At 42.9% G+C, this 18326-nt stretch overlaps 1 protein-coding gene across 1 annotated transcript in view; it reads right to left on the reverse strand.

Annotated features, from left to right (window-relative positions):
• doc2b (double C2-like domains, beta) overlaps positions 1-18326 on the reverse strand; it is a 180913-nt gene that overhangs the window by 74339 nt on the left and 88248 nt on the right. Inside the window, exons 2-3 of the mRNA XM_080482677.1 lie at positions 14943-15022; positions 1548-1571 (exon numbers count right to left, since the gene is read on the reverse strand). Of these exons, the coding sequence (XP_080338803.1) occupies positions 1548-1571; positions 14943-15022 (104 nt within the window). The remainder of the gene's footprint in view (positions 1-1547; positions 1572-14942; positions 15023-18326) is intronic.

Raw genomic sequence — 18326 nt, forward strand, 5'->3', positions numbered from 1 at the left:
AATCCAAGGGTCCATTTTTCAAGGGTTCCATATATGATTCTACACTGGATCGACGGCTCATTTGTACATGCGCGGCAGCATGTGACGGTAACTCAATTTCAGGGATATTAAGTCATTCTGTGTTACAGACGGGTTTATTTAATTGTGATAATTTTGTTATTCGGATTAATTATGATGATAGGTTAATCTGCGTTAGTGCTTCAAATTTGTGTCGACAAAACCATCTGATAAATATGTTCTTATCTGAATTATCGTGTCTACGTGTTCCCAAACACTGTGCAATGGGACGATCAAGCAACCAGCCTGGAGAGCACTGATGACAAAACATTCTCACTCTTGTTCCGCTGCATCACATTTCTATAACCTCTGCATCCTGTCATGTCTGCCCACGACTCCATTAAATGAATTAACAGTTCATGTGTGTTCTTTATGTCCTGCAGACATGCTTGTTTTCTGAGCTGCTATCGGCCGCCATCATCGCCAGGCCATACGTCTTCATTAGCATGTGGGAGCAGGCGGGTGGAGGAAGCATCAATCATCAGGAGCAGCAGCAGCTTACAGGGCGGAGGGGAGAGGAGCATCGATCTCTGACCCACACTCCAGCTCCAGAAAGGGTTAATGTGTGGGGGGCGGCGCCCGGCCGGCCAAGGCAGGCGGGTCCAGACTACTTGAGGCGAGTGATGGAAGAAGACAACATGGAGAGCTGGCAGATGGAACCCATCCATCAATGAGAGGAGGAAGACGAGGAAGAAGAGGAGAGGGGGTGGGGGTGTTATGGTGGTGCAGGGTCACACTGGTTTTCATTCCAGTCACATCATCGATAACAATGACTTGATTTGATGGAAAATAACCTGAGAGGATGATTTGGGAAAAATTTGAAGAGACGGTAGTACAGTGGACCAATCACAGCCCTCCATGATGTAGTAGAGGACCAATCACAGCCCTTGTAGTCTTACTATTTGCATTCTGCGTCAAGGGCATAGAGTCAGTTGGAGGTTCACCCCCATCAAATCGTAGCCTTTACGTATCCAAATATGGAGTATAAATAATGTTTTGGGTGGATGAAGTGGTGCAGAAGGTTGATGGGTCATCTGGACTTTATGTATCCGACACAACGTCAAGACCTTTTTTACTCCACGTGTAAACGCTTTCTGCCTCTAAAGGTGGAGTTTAGTTGACAGTAATGAGAGGAGCGGCTTATCTTTACTGTGCTCGATCGTCGCACTGCTTCACTCGCCTCCGTCACCATTCGTTATCACGCCGTTTGTTTTTAATTAGCTGACTTGTCTTGGTGAGTAATTATTGAGCGCGTGCACCTCGGAGCAGGTGGAGAAGAAACACAGCGACACACTAAACGTTCATACATGGAAACATGGAGTTATTGTAGTGGGAAGACGCTGGGATCACGCCGAGGAATGGAGGGGTTCGATTGAGGGCCCGGATGTTTGTGAGGCAACACTGGAGCATCGATTAAAGGGGCTGGGGGGTCGGGGGTGGAGGTGGGGCGGGGCGGGGGGGTTGGGGGGGGGTTAATCTCTGCAGCTTACCTTCTTGTATCTGGGAACTGGAAGCTGTTTTTCCAGCAAACATAAAGCCGCGACACAGACGTGATGAAAGCATGCAAAGGAGGTGAGAAAAGGTGGAAGAGAAGAAGAAGAAGAAGAAAGAAGATTGAGTGAAATTAAAATCAGCATGCAAACAAACAAATACAGAGAAAGTGTGACAGAGATGAAGATAAAAACAAGTAGGAGTCTTTGTTGTGGAGCAGGAGCCGCTGTTCTGCTGGGCTCCGTTTCCCAGCAGAGAGACTGAGGAAAGTCAAAGTGAAACTGAACGCTGTGTTGACACATTAATCTTCACCACAAACCTTTTGATTTGATTTGTTCACCATCGGTTTTGAATTCTTTGGATTTCAAACGACACTTGGCAAGTTTTTAAACTCAGAGTCGTCGTGCTGCTGCAGAGGATTATAGCGACAGTGTTTCACACAATGGCAGAGACATTTAGTTTTAAGACAAATAGCGTGTCAGCGCCCCAATCCTGATGGAGGGAGTCGTTCAGTGGCAAAAATAAACCAACAGGAAATGACACCGCCTGCAACTTCAAAAAATGTGATTAGAAAATAAAACATGAAGCAAACTAGTATCAATATAGCGTTAACTTGGTATCAGCAAGTAACTGTAAGCGTGTCCCGAGTTCACAACAAAACTGTTAACATTTCAATATTTTCTCTTATGAAGTACACAACACTATATGGATGCCACCTTAGTATTTACTGTTGCTCACTGCTGTGTTCAGACTAAGGTGAAGTTTAGGATATTCATATTTATCCGACTACTTTTCCCACTCATGAATACATATGAGTGGGAAAAGTAACTGCAGGATGTAACGCAGTTATGCATCGTGGAGTTGAGTTGATTTGAGTTGTGTTAGCAGCGAAGACGAAAAGCTTGGATGATACCAACTCAGAATAAACCCGTATCACAGTGTCATCAAAGTAACAGCAAACCTGCAGTAAACTGGCATCAGCACAACTTCAAGCTACTGGTAATCTATTACAATAGAACCTCGGGCGAGAGACTCGATTGCAGATGCCCGGTACTCATCGTCAGTTTTATTTGTAACACACCTTCATGAGCCAAATGCAGACAACAGACTGGTTTTCCTGCAAATGTCAACCTGAGCAACACTAAATACGAGGGCTGGACCCGATTATCCGAATATTCTGTGGTTGTGGTGTCCGAATATTCAGTTTGAGATCATAACAATAATATTATCTGGTTTATTCTCACGACCCTCTGAAGAGTGGCCTGCTGTCCTCAGGGGACATTTGGATTTGAGGGCGTCACTACATCACAGGTTTTACTGTGTTTCTATTCCAGATAGGATGAGCCGCCTGCCAGCTCTATTTCTCATAAATGCAACATGGGCTCCTTTTATAAAAGTATTTCGGTGGTAGAAGAAGGAACATTACTCTAAGATAACCTTTGAATTGATGATGGTTGGAATTGACAGCACATCTGTGAAACAAAAGCCCAGAAAAAAAAAAAGAAACGCTTCAGTGGGCTAATCACTCTCGTTATTTATTGCTTATCTCCAAGATGCTCGCTGTCTGGAGCTTGACAGCAGCAGAATTAAATGTGAAGATATGAATCCGAATTGATTTTGCTTGCGGCTCTGACCCAGCGGCCAGCGGCCTCGTCGTCTCCCATCGGCCTTCTGGGAACCGACGCTGGACGTTTTCATCAATATTCAACTCCGAGAAATGAGGAGCCGGGACGTGAAAGAAAATAAAGTGTTTCTCTGAGTTTTTTTCTGTTGTTTCACTTGTGGTGAGGAGAGGTTGTAAATGAAGACGAGCCGTTTCTTATAGGCTCTTTTGTCATGAATGACGAACGGCGACACTAGACGAGGATAACGAACACAAAAAGCTGCTGGAGAAACGGAGGCAGCGTGTTTGTGCTCCTGCAGGAGTGTGGGTGCAGCGCGATGAAAGGCCATTCTGTAGGAGGCGGCGGGAGGAAAGGACACGAGCAAGTTGTAAACAGGTCTTCTGCCGTGCTTTTCCTGTTGTCCCTTTCCTGTGTTTCCCCTGCCCTTGTGTGTCTGCGTGGTGGGTGGAGTCGACATGCCCTGCGCTGTAGCTGAGCTGCACACCTGAGAGCCATCGTCATCACCTCCTCCATAAAGTCTCTGGATCACTCTACTCTCGTCGCCAGATCGTCCATTTACCCAAGTGACTCAGCGTGTGCTGCTCTGTTTTTGGATCTCCGGTTCTCGACTCCAGCTACCTGACCTGCTCTCGTGGATCCACCTGTTCCAACAAACAGTATGCAATATGGCACCCACCGTGGTACACGTGTTTGTTCGCTCCGCTCTCAAACGTTTTCAGTTTAGTGGATTTTTCTGGACCCCAGAGACTGAGGGCACAGTGAGGGACTGTTTTACTAGGACAGACTGGGATGTGTTTAGAGCTGCAGCCATACTGGAGGACTCTTCTGTCAGCACAGGACTATGCTGAGTATGTGACTGGGTACATTAAAAAGCCTCCTCTGCAAACTCGAACTGAACAAGCAATCTTCATCCCAATATCCATCACTTCTTTCATATTTAAAATCTTTCCACACAATGCTTGCTGGTGAATTATATAATGATAATTCGGATATCTGATAAAGATTCACTTTGTTTGCACAGTTCAATGAAGCCACTGGTGTGGCCCATCATCGCAGGCGCCCCATCAGTTGTGATGGAGATCAGCTTGAAGAGCCGCAGTTTTGTCTTGCTAACAAATCCCATGAAAGCATTAAGAAATTTCCTCACCTCTGGTGTGGAGGGAGGGAGCACCGCAAAATCAGAATTTTGAGACGTGAGAATCAAGAGTGTTAAACCAGGTTTTTGGTGGTTTTGCTGGGATCATTGAGAAGATGGAGTTCATTTTAGGCAGGACCATCATTTTGATTGTTGCTACTCTCCCCATAAGTGATAAAGGGAGTGTCCTCCATCGAGTGAGGTCCTCCTCCAATGTTTTAATAAGGGGGGTGTAGTTTAAGTGTACCAAGTCTGACAGCTTGGCTGAGACGTTAATGCTGAGGTATTTGATGTTCCCTGGTTTTAGTGGGGTGTTAGGTGTGTGCTGAAAAATAGAGTTGATAGGCAAGACGACTGATTTGTTCCAATTTATAGAATATTCTGAGATTGAGGAGAATCTGTCTATTAACCCTTTTGTTTCTGGAAGAGAAGTCTGTGTGTTCTGCAGGAGAAGTATCACATCATCTGCATAGAGACATATTTTATGTCTTACATTTACTGTTCGTATTTCTTTTATGTTATTGTTCTGTCTGATGGCTGCTGCTCGCGGTTTGATAAAAATTGCAAAGAGAGATGGTGAGAGTGGACACCCCTGTCCCGGGCCTCTCTCAAGATTGAACCTTGAGGACATTTGGTCATTGGTCCCTTTCCCGGTCCCTTTCCCGGTCCTGGTCACCACATTGGTAGAAACTAGTAGTTGTGCACATGCTCAGTAGATGTTTCCTCCGTGGTGTCATGACTCCCAGGTCATATTCTCCTGGACATCGTACTTTTATTTTGACAGTCACCGTAATAACAATCCAACTTGGTGGTCTGTCCACTAGAATGTCCGTGTTCTCCTGTTGTTAATGTTTAGAGCTCATTGTTCTCTGCAGCATGTGTGTGTGTGGTTTCTTTGCAAAAAATAACAACAGCGCCAACTAGTGGACTATGTCAGTTTTGGAACGTTGCAGTGAACGTGCAAAACTTTTCTAACGCAAAGGCAATGCGCTTTCATCACTCGGAAGGTTGTGGCGTTAACAGAGCTGTAGAAGTGTTTCCAGGAGAGTTTCATGAAAACACTCTGTACTGAACAAACACGTGTTAATGAGGAATATAATGAGCAAAACAAGCCACATAAATATAGCTGCAGTGACTGCATGTGTCCTAATGAGGATAAAAAAAGAGCAAATTACTGTTCCTTCTTCCCCGAATCACATGAAGCACTCAAAGAAATAAAAGAGGAGCACATAGAGTGACGGGAAATGACATATAATTGACTGTGTAATAATGGAGCTGCAAAGGGGGAATGGAGAAAGGTGATGATTGAAGACCTAATTGAAGGACAACAGGTGTGTGTGTGTGTGCGTGCGTGCGTGTGTCTGTAATAACTATGTTCGTATGATGACCAGTGATGCCGGTAATGCGTTACTATTTCCAAACCAGTAATCAGATTAAAGTTACTTCTCCAAGTCACTGTGCGTTACTGTTGTGGTGTCCCGCAGGACGAGTTTCTTCTCTGCAAAGTCGCTTTATTATTAAACAGAACCAGGCTGCTCCTTCGTTCTCCTCCAAATGGACACGCACACACACACACACACACACACACACACACACACACACACACACACACACACACACACACACACACACACACACACACACACACACCACACGCTCACCTGACCCGCCCCCTTCTCCACTCTCAGCCAGTCACAGGCCAGCTCGCTCTGACGGTGCGTTCAAGTGACACAAAAGAATCCGATCTAACAAACATAATCAATAAACCTTGTCATTGCAACAAGAACACAACTGCAGTGATGTTACACTATTTTTGTAATTTTCCTGAGTAAAAAGATATATTGGCAGGAAGCCCCTCCTTTTCTTCAATCAATTAATCAATGAAAGACCTAAGTTGTCCCCAGGGTGCAATTAAATGGAAGCTAAGAGCAGTGGCGCCACCAGCCGGAATCCTGTACGCATCGTGCGTATTATTTTTTATGAAGGTGTGAAAAAAATGAATATTAACGAGTTTTTGTCTCTGCCTGGTGCATCACCGGGGGGGACGAGCGTACTATGAAATTGAATCCTGGCGGCGCCACTGGCTAAGAGCAAACAGTGCAAATAAATGAATAGATAAATAATGCAACAACAGACAACACAAGGGGTAAATAAATACCAGTAATAGTAAAAATCTGATCATAAAACCATGAGTCAGATATAAACACAATAAAGAATGAAGGTCAAAGATTGAAATATGAATAAACATGGTGCAGGAGGCAGTGATCAGCAGAGTCTTTTTATTTTCATGTTGAGACGATGGGGGGTGTTGTCGGCAGCTGGTGAAAGTAACTAAAATGTAACATGTAATCTAACTTAGTTACTATCAAAAACAAGTAATCAGTTAAGTAACTAAGCTATTTTTGAAAGGGGTGACGAGTAATCAGTATTCTGATTACTTATTCAAGGTAACTATGGCAACACTGGACATAATCAAACAAGGACTTTAAACACTGAATAATTCGTTCATCCATTAGCAGGAAGGAAGACATATTAAAAGACACCGACTCCTGAGCTGTACAGAGGTAAATGTTTATGTTGCTTTTATTGAAGCTTTTCTATCCTCTGCTGCTTTATTCTGCATCATTCTTTGTTCAGGCTCTTCTCTGAATCTTAGAATACGGAGGGAACAACCCGTCGTGCCTCCATGCAGCAAGAGGAGCGGTATCAGAGTTAAGCTGTCCTCAATCCTCCAGACTTGACGTATTTGTCTGTTACAGATGATTTTATGATAACGTGATTTACGTTTTTCTCCATGCTGGAGTGTTCGGCCTCGTCTTCTTGAACCTCCTCTGTTTGTTTTAGCAATGTCATCTGTGACCTTTCTACAGTGACTGACATTTGTTTTCTGACTAAATGTCAAACAGGGAATAATCATACGGGCTTTAAACATGTGATCCGTCACTGCTGTAGAGAAACATAGCCCGACACTTTAATCGTTTTATCAGTCCAGATAATTCAGCATTGTGGTTTTTCTTCCTGTTTCTGTTCAGGCCTGCCACTCTTCTCCCATTAACCCTGACCCATAACATCTCATTAAGGAGCTGCTTCATTGAGGCTCAGAACGTTAGAGTCACTGTTGGAGTTTCCCAAAAAAACCTTTTGGTCAGAAAGACCAACGAGAGAATCAACAGACAAGTTAAATCATGAATTGAATTTATTGTAAGGAAAGGAAAGCACCTTGAGATGCAACATCTAGTTTACAAGGGGGACCGAAGAAAATGGTTTTATACTGGGAGTTTTTTGTATTTATAGCTTTTTATACAAAACAGACACACACACACAGGATAGACAAGAACACCCAGCAGTATTACACAACATGACAGAAAGAAATAGAGGCTGGATGTCCAACGCTGCCAGGAGCCAGCAAAAAGAATGTCAAAAAAGAGACTGCCCCTCTCTTATAAACAGTCCTGGGTAGGAAACAAACAACAACACACATATACGGGTCAATCAAAACCCTCAGTCGGTCTGCCAAATAAAACCGAGTTTACACATAATATAAACGTAACACGGCAGCAATGCAAACAGTTAACGCTGATCTAGCATAGACAGAACAGGTTTACACACCTTAATGAAAGAATCATGAGAGTTCTGTTTGCTAAAACAAATCTGCTCCATCTTACCAATGAGAAGCATTTCATTGAGCCACCTTTTGAAACATGGGGGTGTTGTGGACATCCGGTTAAGCGATATCTATTTCTTAGCCACAACCATGCCTGCATTGAGCGCCTGCTTTTGGCGGGAGGGAAAAGGCCTCGTCAAGTCAGAGTTACCAAATATTGCAAAGTTGAAGTCTGGCTGAATGTTTGCTTCATATTGTTTGGAAAACCAAAGTTAACATGTCACTCCAAATATGTATCAGTACTGGGCAACGCCAGAACAGGTGTGATAATGAACCTTCTGCAGTACCACACCTATCACACACTGATTCAATAAACTTTGTTTAGTTTTAGAATAATGCTCCAGAGATTATAGGACAGCTCTTTATACGAGACAAGCCCTCCTCCCACAGTTCATCTAGCACCTAGTTCTTTAGCTCAGGCCTCCTTGAGATGATCTGTATTCACTGGTGCCATAAAAACAGACACAAAGCAGGAGACAAGATGTTTAGAGTTTGGATGTGCAACAAATAAATCATGGAAAATCTGTCTCTTTGGTTTGGTTGTAAACTGTGGGATTGATTCCTGTACAAAGTGTCTGACTTGAAGGTAACGGTAGAAATGTGATTGTGGGAGATTGAATTTAGTTTGGAGCTGAAGAAATTAAGCAAATTTGTTGACAATATAAAAGGTCCCCAATACAGCACAGTCCCCCCCCTTCCTCCCGTTCAGAAAAACACTGTCCATTAACCCTGGCTTGGACAAATTATTATATGTAATAGAAGTTTGCAATGAAACATTCAGTCGACAAAAGAAACTACTTCAATTCATTCAAAATCTCTGCAGAATTTCCAGGAATGAAATTATGGCCGAGTAATTCGTGGGAGGGTTGTGACCTAGAAAGAGGAGCGCTGGAAGAGAGGTTCCTGAAACTGGCACGGCCTCGACGTTTAGCCAGAGTGGAGAGGCGGCAGACCATGTCTCCATCAGCGAAGCCTCATTGCCAAGAAGTAGAAGCTCTGGCATTCGCAGCCCAGTAATAGTGCTGAAACACGGGAAGGCCAGAGCCGCCACTGCTTGCATCTTTCTGCAGGTGAGATTTGGAAATGCGAGGGGCTTTACCGGCCCACACAAACAAGAGAATAGCTGAATCTAGTTGTTTAAAGAAAGACAATGGTAACAAAACAGGAAGGTTTTGGAAGAGGTACAAGAACCTCAGGAGCACAACCATTTTGATTGCATTGATGCAGCCAATCATAGAGAGGGGAAGCAACTTCTAAGTCCTTATATTACATTAACCTTAAGTCTTTCTGTCATGTCCAAGAAATTTAGTTTCAGTCAAACTTTAGGGTTTCTGGATATCTTAAGGCCAAGATAAGTTATGTTGTAACTACTTTAAATGGGAGAGCTCTTCAGAAAGCAGGGCTCAGATTATCCTTCAAGGGCATATAAACATATCAATAAAGTCCCAGTTGGGCAATTTTAGAAGCAACATCCATTACTTCTTCCTCCTTAAAGGCCTTACTTTGGTCTAAACTTCCACTGAGTCAGCGCATTTCAGCTTTGACCTTAAATCCTATTGTAGTCCACTCAGTAAAGATATGGAATCAATTCAGACGCTCCTTTAAACTTACTGACCTCTCACTTGCTGCCCCCTGAGCAAATAATCATATCTTTGTCCTATCTTTAATGGATAAAGGTTTAGTTACCTGGTTAAATACAGGAATATGCAGACTGTCAGATCTTTATATTGACAGTCTGTTTGCGTCTTTGGAACAACTGTCCAAAGAATTCAATCTAGGCAACGCTCATTTTTATCTGTATTTACAGCTCAGAAGCTTTGGCTCATCCCACTCAGATGGTTTTCCGTGCTCTCCCTCAGCCTCTCTGCTAGATTTAATTTTCAAATGCAAAATAGATATGACACAAACAATAAGCAAAATGTATAACTTGCTCACTTCACATAATACCTCGAGCTGGGATGGCCTGAGGGTCAAATTGGAAGAAGACCTGGGGGAAACCTTTACAGACGCAATCTGGAATAAGATTATTCAGAGGATTTATTCCTCTTCCATATGTCTTGGTCATACGGTAATCCAGTTTAAAGTTGTGCATCGCCTACACTGGTCAGAAGATTAAAACGGATCTTGACCCATCATGTGATCGGTGTAAGCTACATTATTACGGATGTTCTGGTCCTGCCCTAAACTTCATAGTTTCTGGTATTCCATCTTTAAGACCTTTTCAAGAATATGTGGCACAACGATTGACCTCTCTCCACGAGCTGCGCTGTTTGGAGTTCCCACAGTCAATGCCTCTTGTAGTAGGCTTCAAGCCAATGTGATGGCTTTTTGTTCACTTATGGCCAGAGGGCTGATTCTGTCTAAATGGAAGGACACAATGCTGCCAGTATATGCCCAATGGATAAGAGAGGTCATGTGCCTTGTCCACCGAGAGAAAATCAGATATACCATTAGAGGCTGCACCAGGAAATATTTTTGAAACTTGGCAACCGTTCATATCCTATGTAGAAAATATGGCAGCTACCAATATTATTCTGTAACCCCTTTTTGTTTTCTTCGTCTAAATGTATATCTGTATGTTTGTATACATGTGTGCGTATTTATATTTATTTCTTTCTGTGTGTAATTTTTAATCTTTTTTTCTTCTTCTTTTGTGTCTCTTTTTAATTTTATTCTTTAAATTTTATTTCGTGAATTATTTTGTCCTGACTGTATCGATATTTTTCTTTGTCTGGTTAAATGCACTTTTACTTTTACTTTTATTTAGACGGGATATTCTTGAATTGAAATGAAACAGGGCTGTGATCAGATATCAAAATATTGTGATATGTTGAGTTCACAAGACTGGGTAGTAATTCAGAAGAAATTAAAAAAAATTGTCAATCCTCGTGTCGGACTTGTAGACGTGAGAATAAAACGAGAAATCTTTACTAGTAGGGTGTTGTAACTACCAGACATCAGTCATATACCTTGCTTTAATTAAACCATTAAGCATTTGCACTGAGGCGATGGCAGAAAGAGGCTTTGTTGACAGCCTGTCCAAGATGGGGTCGAAGTTGCAATTAAAATCACTTCCAACGATGACATTGGGACAGGAGGCTGGTATCATACCACAAGTCTGGACAAATAAATCAGGATTGTCTATATTTGGGGTCTATATTTGACCCAAACCTCTGACGTTCCATGAGACCAAAGTTAAATTATCATTAATGCTGCAATGTGCACTGTTATCACACATTGGCATGACTACTGAGGTAAAGATAGTTTGGTATCCACCCAAAATAACCCATAATACAATTAAACACAACACACAGTAACCATAGACAGTGGTTCAAAATGGCACCTATAAACCACCCAGTGACCATACTCCCTACGTGCACGCCCACACTCATGCTTCCCCAAATGAAGCACTGATGACCCTCTAAGTATGGGACCGCTAAACGCACGTCTAGTTACTAGTGGTTTAGGAAAAAAAAACTAACGGTATAAAAGCAAACTCAACTCCACTGCAAATTCCTGCAAATTAAACTAAAACAAACTGACAGTCTCTCATATCAACTAAACCACCTTTGAAGGCAAAACATGTACATGTAGATATGGATAACCCAATTTACACAGAGTGGTGGGTCCGTGTACCTTCCGGCCATTAGATTTTCGTTTTGATGTTGGAAAACGAAAAACCAGGAAACCGTCCGATTTCCGGTTTTCGATTTTCATTTTCCAATATCAAATGGAAAAACGGTAATCGGGTCGTTTCCCGATTTGCGTTTCTTAAACAAAATTCGGGAAATAAAATACGACCATAATTCTTTATTTCAAGTTTGATTTGCCGGAAAACCCAGAAGTTTAAAATTAAAATTAAAATTTTCAATTTTAAAATGACAAACGGAGGCGGCTCCTCTCCTGTTTTTTTGTTTTCCAATATCAAATCGAAAAACGGAAATTGGAGGATTTCCGGTCTTTCGTTTTCTGACATCAAAACAAAAATTGAGTGGACGGAAGATACACGGACCGTGGTGTTACACTTTTTAGGATGCATTCTCTAAGTCAGTGTTCAGAAATGCCATTGCCTCACCCTGGGCAGTAAAAACGTTGAAGTGGCCCTTGTGTTTGACGTGAAGCTTTGCTGGGAAGACGTGTGCTTCACCTTAAGCTCCCGAAGACCGGCCAGGACCTCATTGAATTCACGTCATTGTCGCATTACCTCCGAGGTACAGTCAGGGAAAATATGCATCTCGTTGCCTTTATACTACAGCTCCTCCGTCCTCTGGAGACGCAGTGTGAGATCCTTCCCCCGATAGAAATATATAGGACAGATAGGACCCAGGATCCGATGTGCCTGGTCAATTATCACAGAGGATTGGAATTTATCTTCTCAGAAAACCTTGTGTCTCATGTCTGGGAAAGGTGCTTTATAAATATATTCTATTCTATTCTATTCTATTCTATTCTATTCTATTCTATCTACCCCAGTGCCCACTGTGATATCTGCCCCAGTGCACACCCTATATACCCCAGGACCCACTGTGATATCGACCCCGGTGTCGACTCTTTCTAGCCCACTACACACTGTGCTATCCATCCCAGTGTCCTCTCTATCTACCCCAGTTCCCACTCTATCTACCCCAGTTCCCACTGAGCTATATATCCCAGGGCGCACTGTGCTATCTACCTCAATACTACCCCACTCTGCTACCTACCCTAATGCCCCCTTTCCAGATATTTGAGCAGAGGGAGACTCACTTTAACTTGGCAGGAGAACCAGTGAATGAGACCCCCCCCCCCCCCCCGTAAATAAATTGATGTGCTGCTGTTGACCTTTTTATCACAATTTCTTCAAGAGAGACTGGAAAGTTTACCTGAGAAAGTTCTTTAACCTTTCGGCCAAAAATGACATGTACTGGATTGATACTGAAAATTTTGAAAAAACAAAACAAAAATGAAGTGACTGAATTCCTCCTTTTCTTTCAGTGTGGAATATTTTAAAAATGTATATTAAAAGAATTATGTTTTTTTCCACAAATACGTCCATCTCTCCACTACAAGCCTTCATACCAGTTGAATAGATGGGATTAATCTGTTGGGTGCATGAAAGAACTCCATGTGTGAACAATATGGTTTGGGAGTGACCGTGGGCTGAGAAAAGATGGAAATATCTCGTTCACAGAAAACAGTGGGAAGTGTTAAGTCGCCTTTTTGGAAGAGTGTGTAGGATGAAACAAGAATAACATGCATCTTTAGCAGTTATCTAATTAAATGTGGCAACATATTGTACATTTTTCAGCCGGTTTGTTGCTGCTCTGCCCTTTAATGCCATTACAAAGAGGTGGTGACGGGCTGAGTCGACAAATACTCACCTTCTCTAACCAGGGAGCAGTTTTACAACTAGGGCACAACTAGGGCCCCATTTACACAATGTGTCGAGTGAAAACGAATCGATTTGGCATTTTTGTTTCAGAAAATTTCACATTCACAGGGCAACGTACTGAAAATAATGTAGTTAGTATGTTGGGCCACTAGTCGGCACTGTTGTTTGTTTTTGTAATGAAACCACGCACACATGCAGCAGAAAGCATTGAGCTCTAAACATGAACACTGGGAGAACACGGACATTCTAGTGGACAGACCACCAAGTTGGATTGTTATTACGGTGACTGTCAAAATAAAACTACCAAGTCCAGGAGAATATGGACTGGGAGTCATGACACCACGGAGGAAACAATGTTCTGATTATCTCTACTGAGCATGTGCAGAACTACTAGTCACTATGGCCATGGTGCCCAGGACCAGGACCAGGACCAGGACCAGGACCAGGACCAGGACCAGGACCAGGACCAGGACCAGGACCAGAGTTTCCACTGTCTAAATGGAGTCAGAGCCCAAGGATTTTGTAAAACTTCCACCGAGGAAGGCGTTTTCAGAAAGGTGTGTTTTCAGTGGCTCAGGCGTTCCTGGAAATGGACCCAAACTCAACTAAAGTTTTACGTTTTCACTTGAAATTGTTGCCATGGTATCAGGCCGAATTGTTTTGCAACTCAAGAAGCAGCTTATATACTAAAATACATTGATAAATCCCACCCGTTGCCACTAGATGTCACTGTATGACCACAGAAAGCTGCTGCACTGCCACAGAACATTTATTACTGTTGTTTGACTGACAGAGCAATTCTGTCTTTGCATGAAAAAAACAAAAAAAAAAACACCAGTGAAATCTTTACTTTATTACTTCATGATACATTTTCTTAACAGATTGTGACTGTTCTGATTTTTCGACTAGAAAATATGGTATTGATATTGTAATACAGTGTTTGTCCACGTTTCTTATAGAATTAACAGTAATATGGTCTCAAAATCAAAAAGCCTCGGTGCACAAAACACAATTTACTTTTATTTGATATTTACGCTCTATAGGCCTATTTATAGGAAGCAGTGGTCTGAAGGTCGCGACGCAACTTTTTGAGAACGAAAACAGCGATGGCGAGTGTCGTATTTCACTCATAAAATGGAAGCAGAAGTTGTGAAATGTGGCAACTCAGTCAATAAATAATAATAATAATAATAATAATAATAATAATAATAATAATAATAATAATAATAATAATAATAATAATAATAATAATAATGCATGGGTTATATATGGCGCTTTTTAGACACTCAAAGACACTTTACATTGCATTATTCATTCCCTCCATACTGGATGGTGGTAAATTACGTATGTAGCCACAGCTGCCCTGGGGCAGACTGATGGAAGCGAGGCTGCCAAACTGCACCATTGCCCCCTCCGACGACCACCAACCACTCACTCTCACACTGCATTCACCCAGGCAGTTTGGGGTTCAGTGTCTTGGCCCAAGATATAGGCAGGCAGAGATGGGAATCAAACCTGCAACCTTCCGATTGGGAGACGGCCGCTCTGCCACACAGGAAAGGTTGAGGTTGATCATTTCCCTGATGATGGGTAGAAACTCACCTTGGCCTTGTTAATGTTGCAGTGCAGCGCGTTGTTCTCCTGGTCGTAATGCAAACTGAACTCCAAGGTTCCCAGAGTAGCTGTGAAGGAGAGCAGAGGCCAATTAGGAGCTGAAAGCAGATAAACAATCACTGAAAGCCCTGGAAGACAAGAGCGGGAAGAAACACAATTATTCCACCATCTGAAAGAAAAACCCCAATGAGAGACCTCACAGTTGTTTGTTTGCGCAAATAAGAGTCAATCAGGAAATAGATGGAACAGAAATGGACGTGTGGTATTTTATTTCAAGCTTTTTCTTCAGTCTCAATTTCTTTGGTAACGCGATTAAGGACAGGAGGAGCTGAGTACGCATCCTGGAGTGGATTCTGTCAAACAGGCTCTGTTGAAAACTTCCACTGTGATTTAATCCTTTCCAGTGTTACATTCAACATCAATGACACCGTTTTTTGTTTTAGATCAGAGAAGAAGGAAAAGAAAGTCCAGATCTGATGATACAGCGCGTGGCGTCAAGCTAAGATGACGGCGGCGTTCAAAAAAGTGAAAACAAGTGCAGGGCGAAGGAGACAAGGAGCATCCAGAGCGGCACCTCGACCAGGAGCTGCTGGAGCTAAATCACTCCCATCCTGCCGCTTCCTGCCAGCTCAAACTGTCTGCAGACTGGGGGAGGGACAGGACAGGAAAACCCTCAAAAGCACCACTTAGATACTGAACAATCCCACTCCAGAGCGTCCCTCAGGACATTTCAGGACATTTCAGGACTTTCTGAAACCACATAAAAAACTCTTTAGTTACTCTGAAACATTTACTACCGTCTACACTGAGTGGCTCTCATGAACCGGGGTAACATGTCACTTTAGGAGGCGCACACTTCCTTCATTTTTGACACTTGGGCTTGTTTAGCAACGATTTCAAGTGAAAACAAAAAACTTCCTGAGCATTTTGGGTGTCGGTTTCCATGGCAACAGTGCTCGGAGACACTGAAAGTCAACTTCTTGAGAACACTGAGACTCTGTCTATGTGGAAACTGGAGTAAATGCTGCTCCTGGTCCTGGTCCTGGTCCTGGTCCTGGTCCTGGTCCTGGTCACCACGGCCATAGTAACTACTTGTTCTGCACATGCTCATTCGAGCCAATCAGAACTGTGTTTCCCCCGTGGTGTCATGATTCCCCGGGTACTTGTTACTTTTATTTTGACAGTCACCGTAATAACAATCCAACTTGGTAGTTTAATTTTGGCAGTCACTGTAATAACAGTCCATTTTGGTGGTCTGTCCACTAGAATGTCCGTGTTCTCCCGTTGTTAATGTTTATAGTAGATCGTTCTCTGCTGCATGTGTGTGTGTGTGGTTTCATTACAAAAACAAACACTGTCATATGGGTGTCATGTGGAGCGGCATAGCGGTCGTTGCCCAATCAGAAAGTTGCAGGTTCACTTCCCATCTCCACCACTCCACATGTCAAAGTGTCCTTGGGCAAGACACTGAACCCCAAACTGCTCCCACTGGAGTGACAGCGCCTTGCATGGCGGCATCCTCCATCGGGGTGTGAACTTGTGTGTGAATGGGTGGATGTGATAAACGATGTAAAGTACTATGGGGCGGCTCGCGCAGTTAAAAAGCGTTTTATATATATACGTGAAGTCCATTTACCATTTTAACATTCATATTGTCATGTCAATCTGAATATTTTCTCAAACTAAAAGCGAAAAATTAAAAGTTTTCGCGAGAAATATCACGTGAGGGAGGTCTTAGAAGATTATGCGAATGCTCCCTGTGCAACATAAACCCACCTCTTTAAAGCCGGGACAAAAGAAGTCACACTTTGGTCATTTGAAACTCTGATAGATTTTAAACTACTGTGAGGCTTTCGAGCCTCTTTCTTCCTTGAGTTCAACTTGTTTTTGGTTTTTCAGGTGGCTCTTTCTTTACCACCACAGAAAACACTTGACCTGTTTGCTTTGTGGAAATGAGCAGCTTGTTTGTCAGCTCGGTGTTTAGATTGTTGACCCACGACAGCCGAGTGGAAAAGATTTCAGGTATGAGCTCATTCTTTGTCCTTTAAAAGTCCAAAATGCCAAATGACAAAGAAACAAGGGAGAAGTTGCCAGGGTGAAAGCACAACCACAACAATAAATAAAGCAAACATGTGTGGGCTTTAAAAGGTCGTCTCCAGTTTCAAATAACAGTTTTAGTTTCGCTCTCACTCAGGTGTTGATTCAAGCCTGCACATGTATTTATTCCTCCGTACTTCTCTCCTCCAACCATAGAGTAATGAGGGATCACACAGGAAGAGCTTTTTCTGCAACATGTCACCAACTAGATTTTATTTCCTGGAAATATTAGCAACTGACCTGCTGTGAAATGTGACATTAGGCGAATCGGGAGCAGGTGAAGTTCTCACATGTACCTGCAGGAGGCGACCTTGATGACTGTCCCGGCCGCTGATCACAGCGTTTGTGTGTGTTTCCTCTGTATCTGTGTTTCCTTCTCCTGTCCTCAGGTAATCTCTCTTTCACATCAGATCTTATTCTTAACATGTCTCAGAACCTTTTCAGGCTTCCTGCTGGAAGAAACGCACTTTGGTTGTAGGTTATGAACCAGTGAATTTCTGAAAGCTTCATGAGGACTAAAGAGACGTCGACCCACCAGAGTCTTCAGTTTGTCCTCGTGGCATCACAGCGAGGAGACAGTCAGGCCGCTTCGCCACGACAACGTTTCAGAAAAGGTTTGTGTTTGGACAGCAACTTTTTAAAAAACAAAGCCTGTTTCCACAGAAATGGCAGAAATGATGTCACCAGCATGTTGGGCCACCAGTTGTTTATGTTGTTTTGTTGTATTTACCAAATGTTTTGGACTATGAGGCCCCATTTCCATGACGATGTTTCAAGTGGAAAGGTGTTGTTTTTTTGGTTTTTGTTTCATATAAGTTTCGTGTTTATGCAACAATCTGAAAACAATGTAGTCAGCATGTTGGGCCTCTAGTTGGTGCTGTTGTTTGTTTATGTAATGAAACCACACACACACATGCAGCAGAGAACAACGGGCTCTAAACATTAACAACAGGAGAACACGGACATTCTAGGGGACAGACCACCAAGTTGGATTGTTATAACAGTGACTGTCAAAATAAAAGTACCAAGTCCAGGAGAATATGGACTGGGAGTCATGACGCCACGGAGGAAACATTGTTCTGTCTCTACTGAGCATGTGCAGAACTACGAGTCACTATGGCCGCGGTGCCCAGGACCAGGACCAGGACCAGGACCAGGACCAGGACCAGGACCAGGACCAGGACCAGGACCAGGACCAGGACCAGGACCAGTATTTCTGTCATCTACTCAGGACTGAGACCAACTGTTTCCAGAAAGTATCGTTTTCATCAGTCA

This window comes from Lipophrys pholis (genome assembly GCF_963383615.2).
Source record: "Lipophrys pholis genome assembly, chromosome: 16".
Classification (NCBI taxonomy): Eukaryota; Metazoa; Chordata; class Actinopteri; order Blenniiformes; family Blenniidae; genus Lipophrys; species Lipophrys pholis.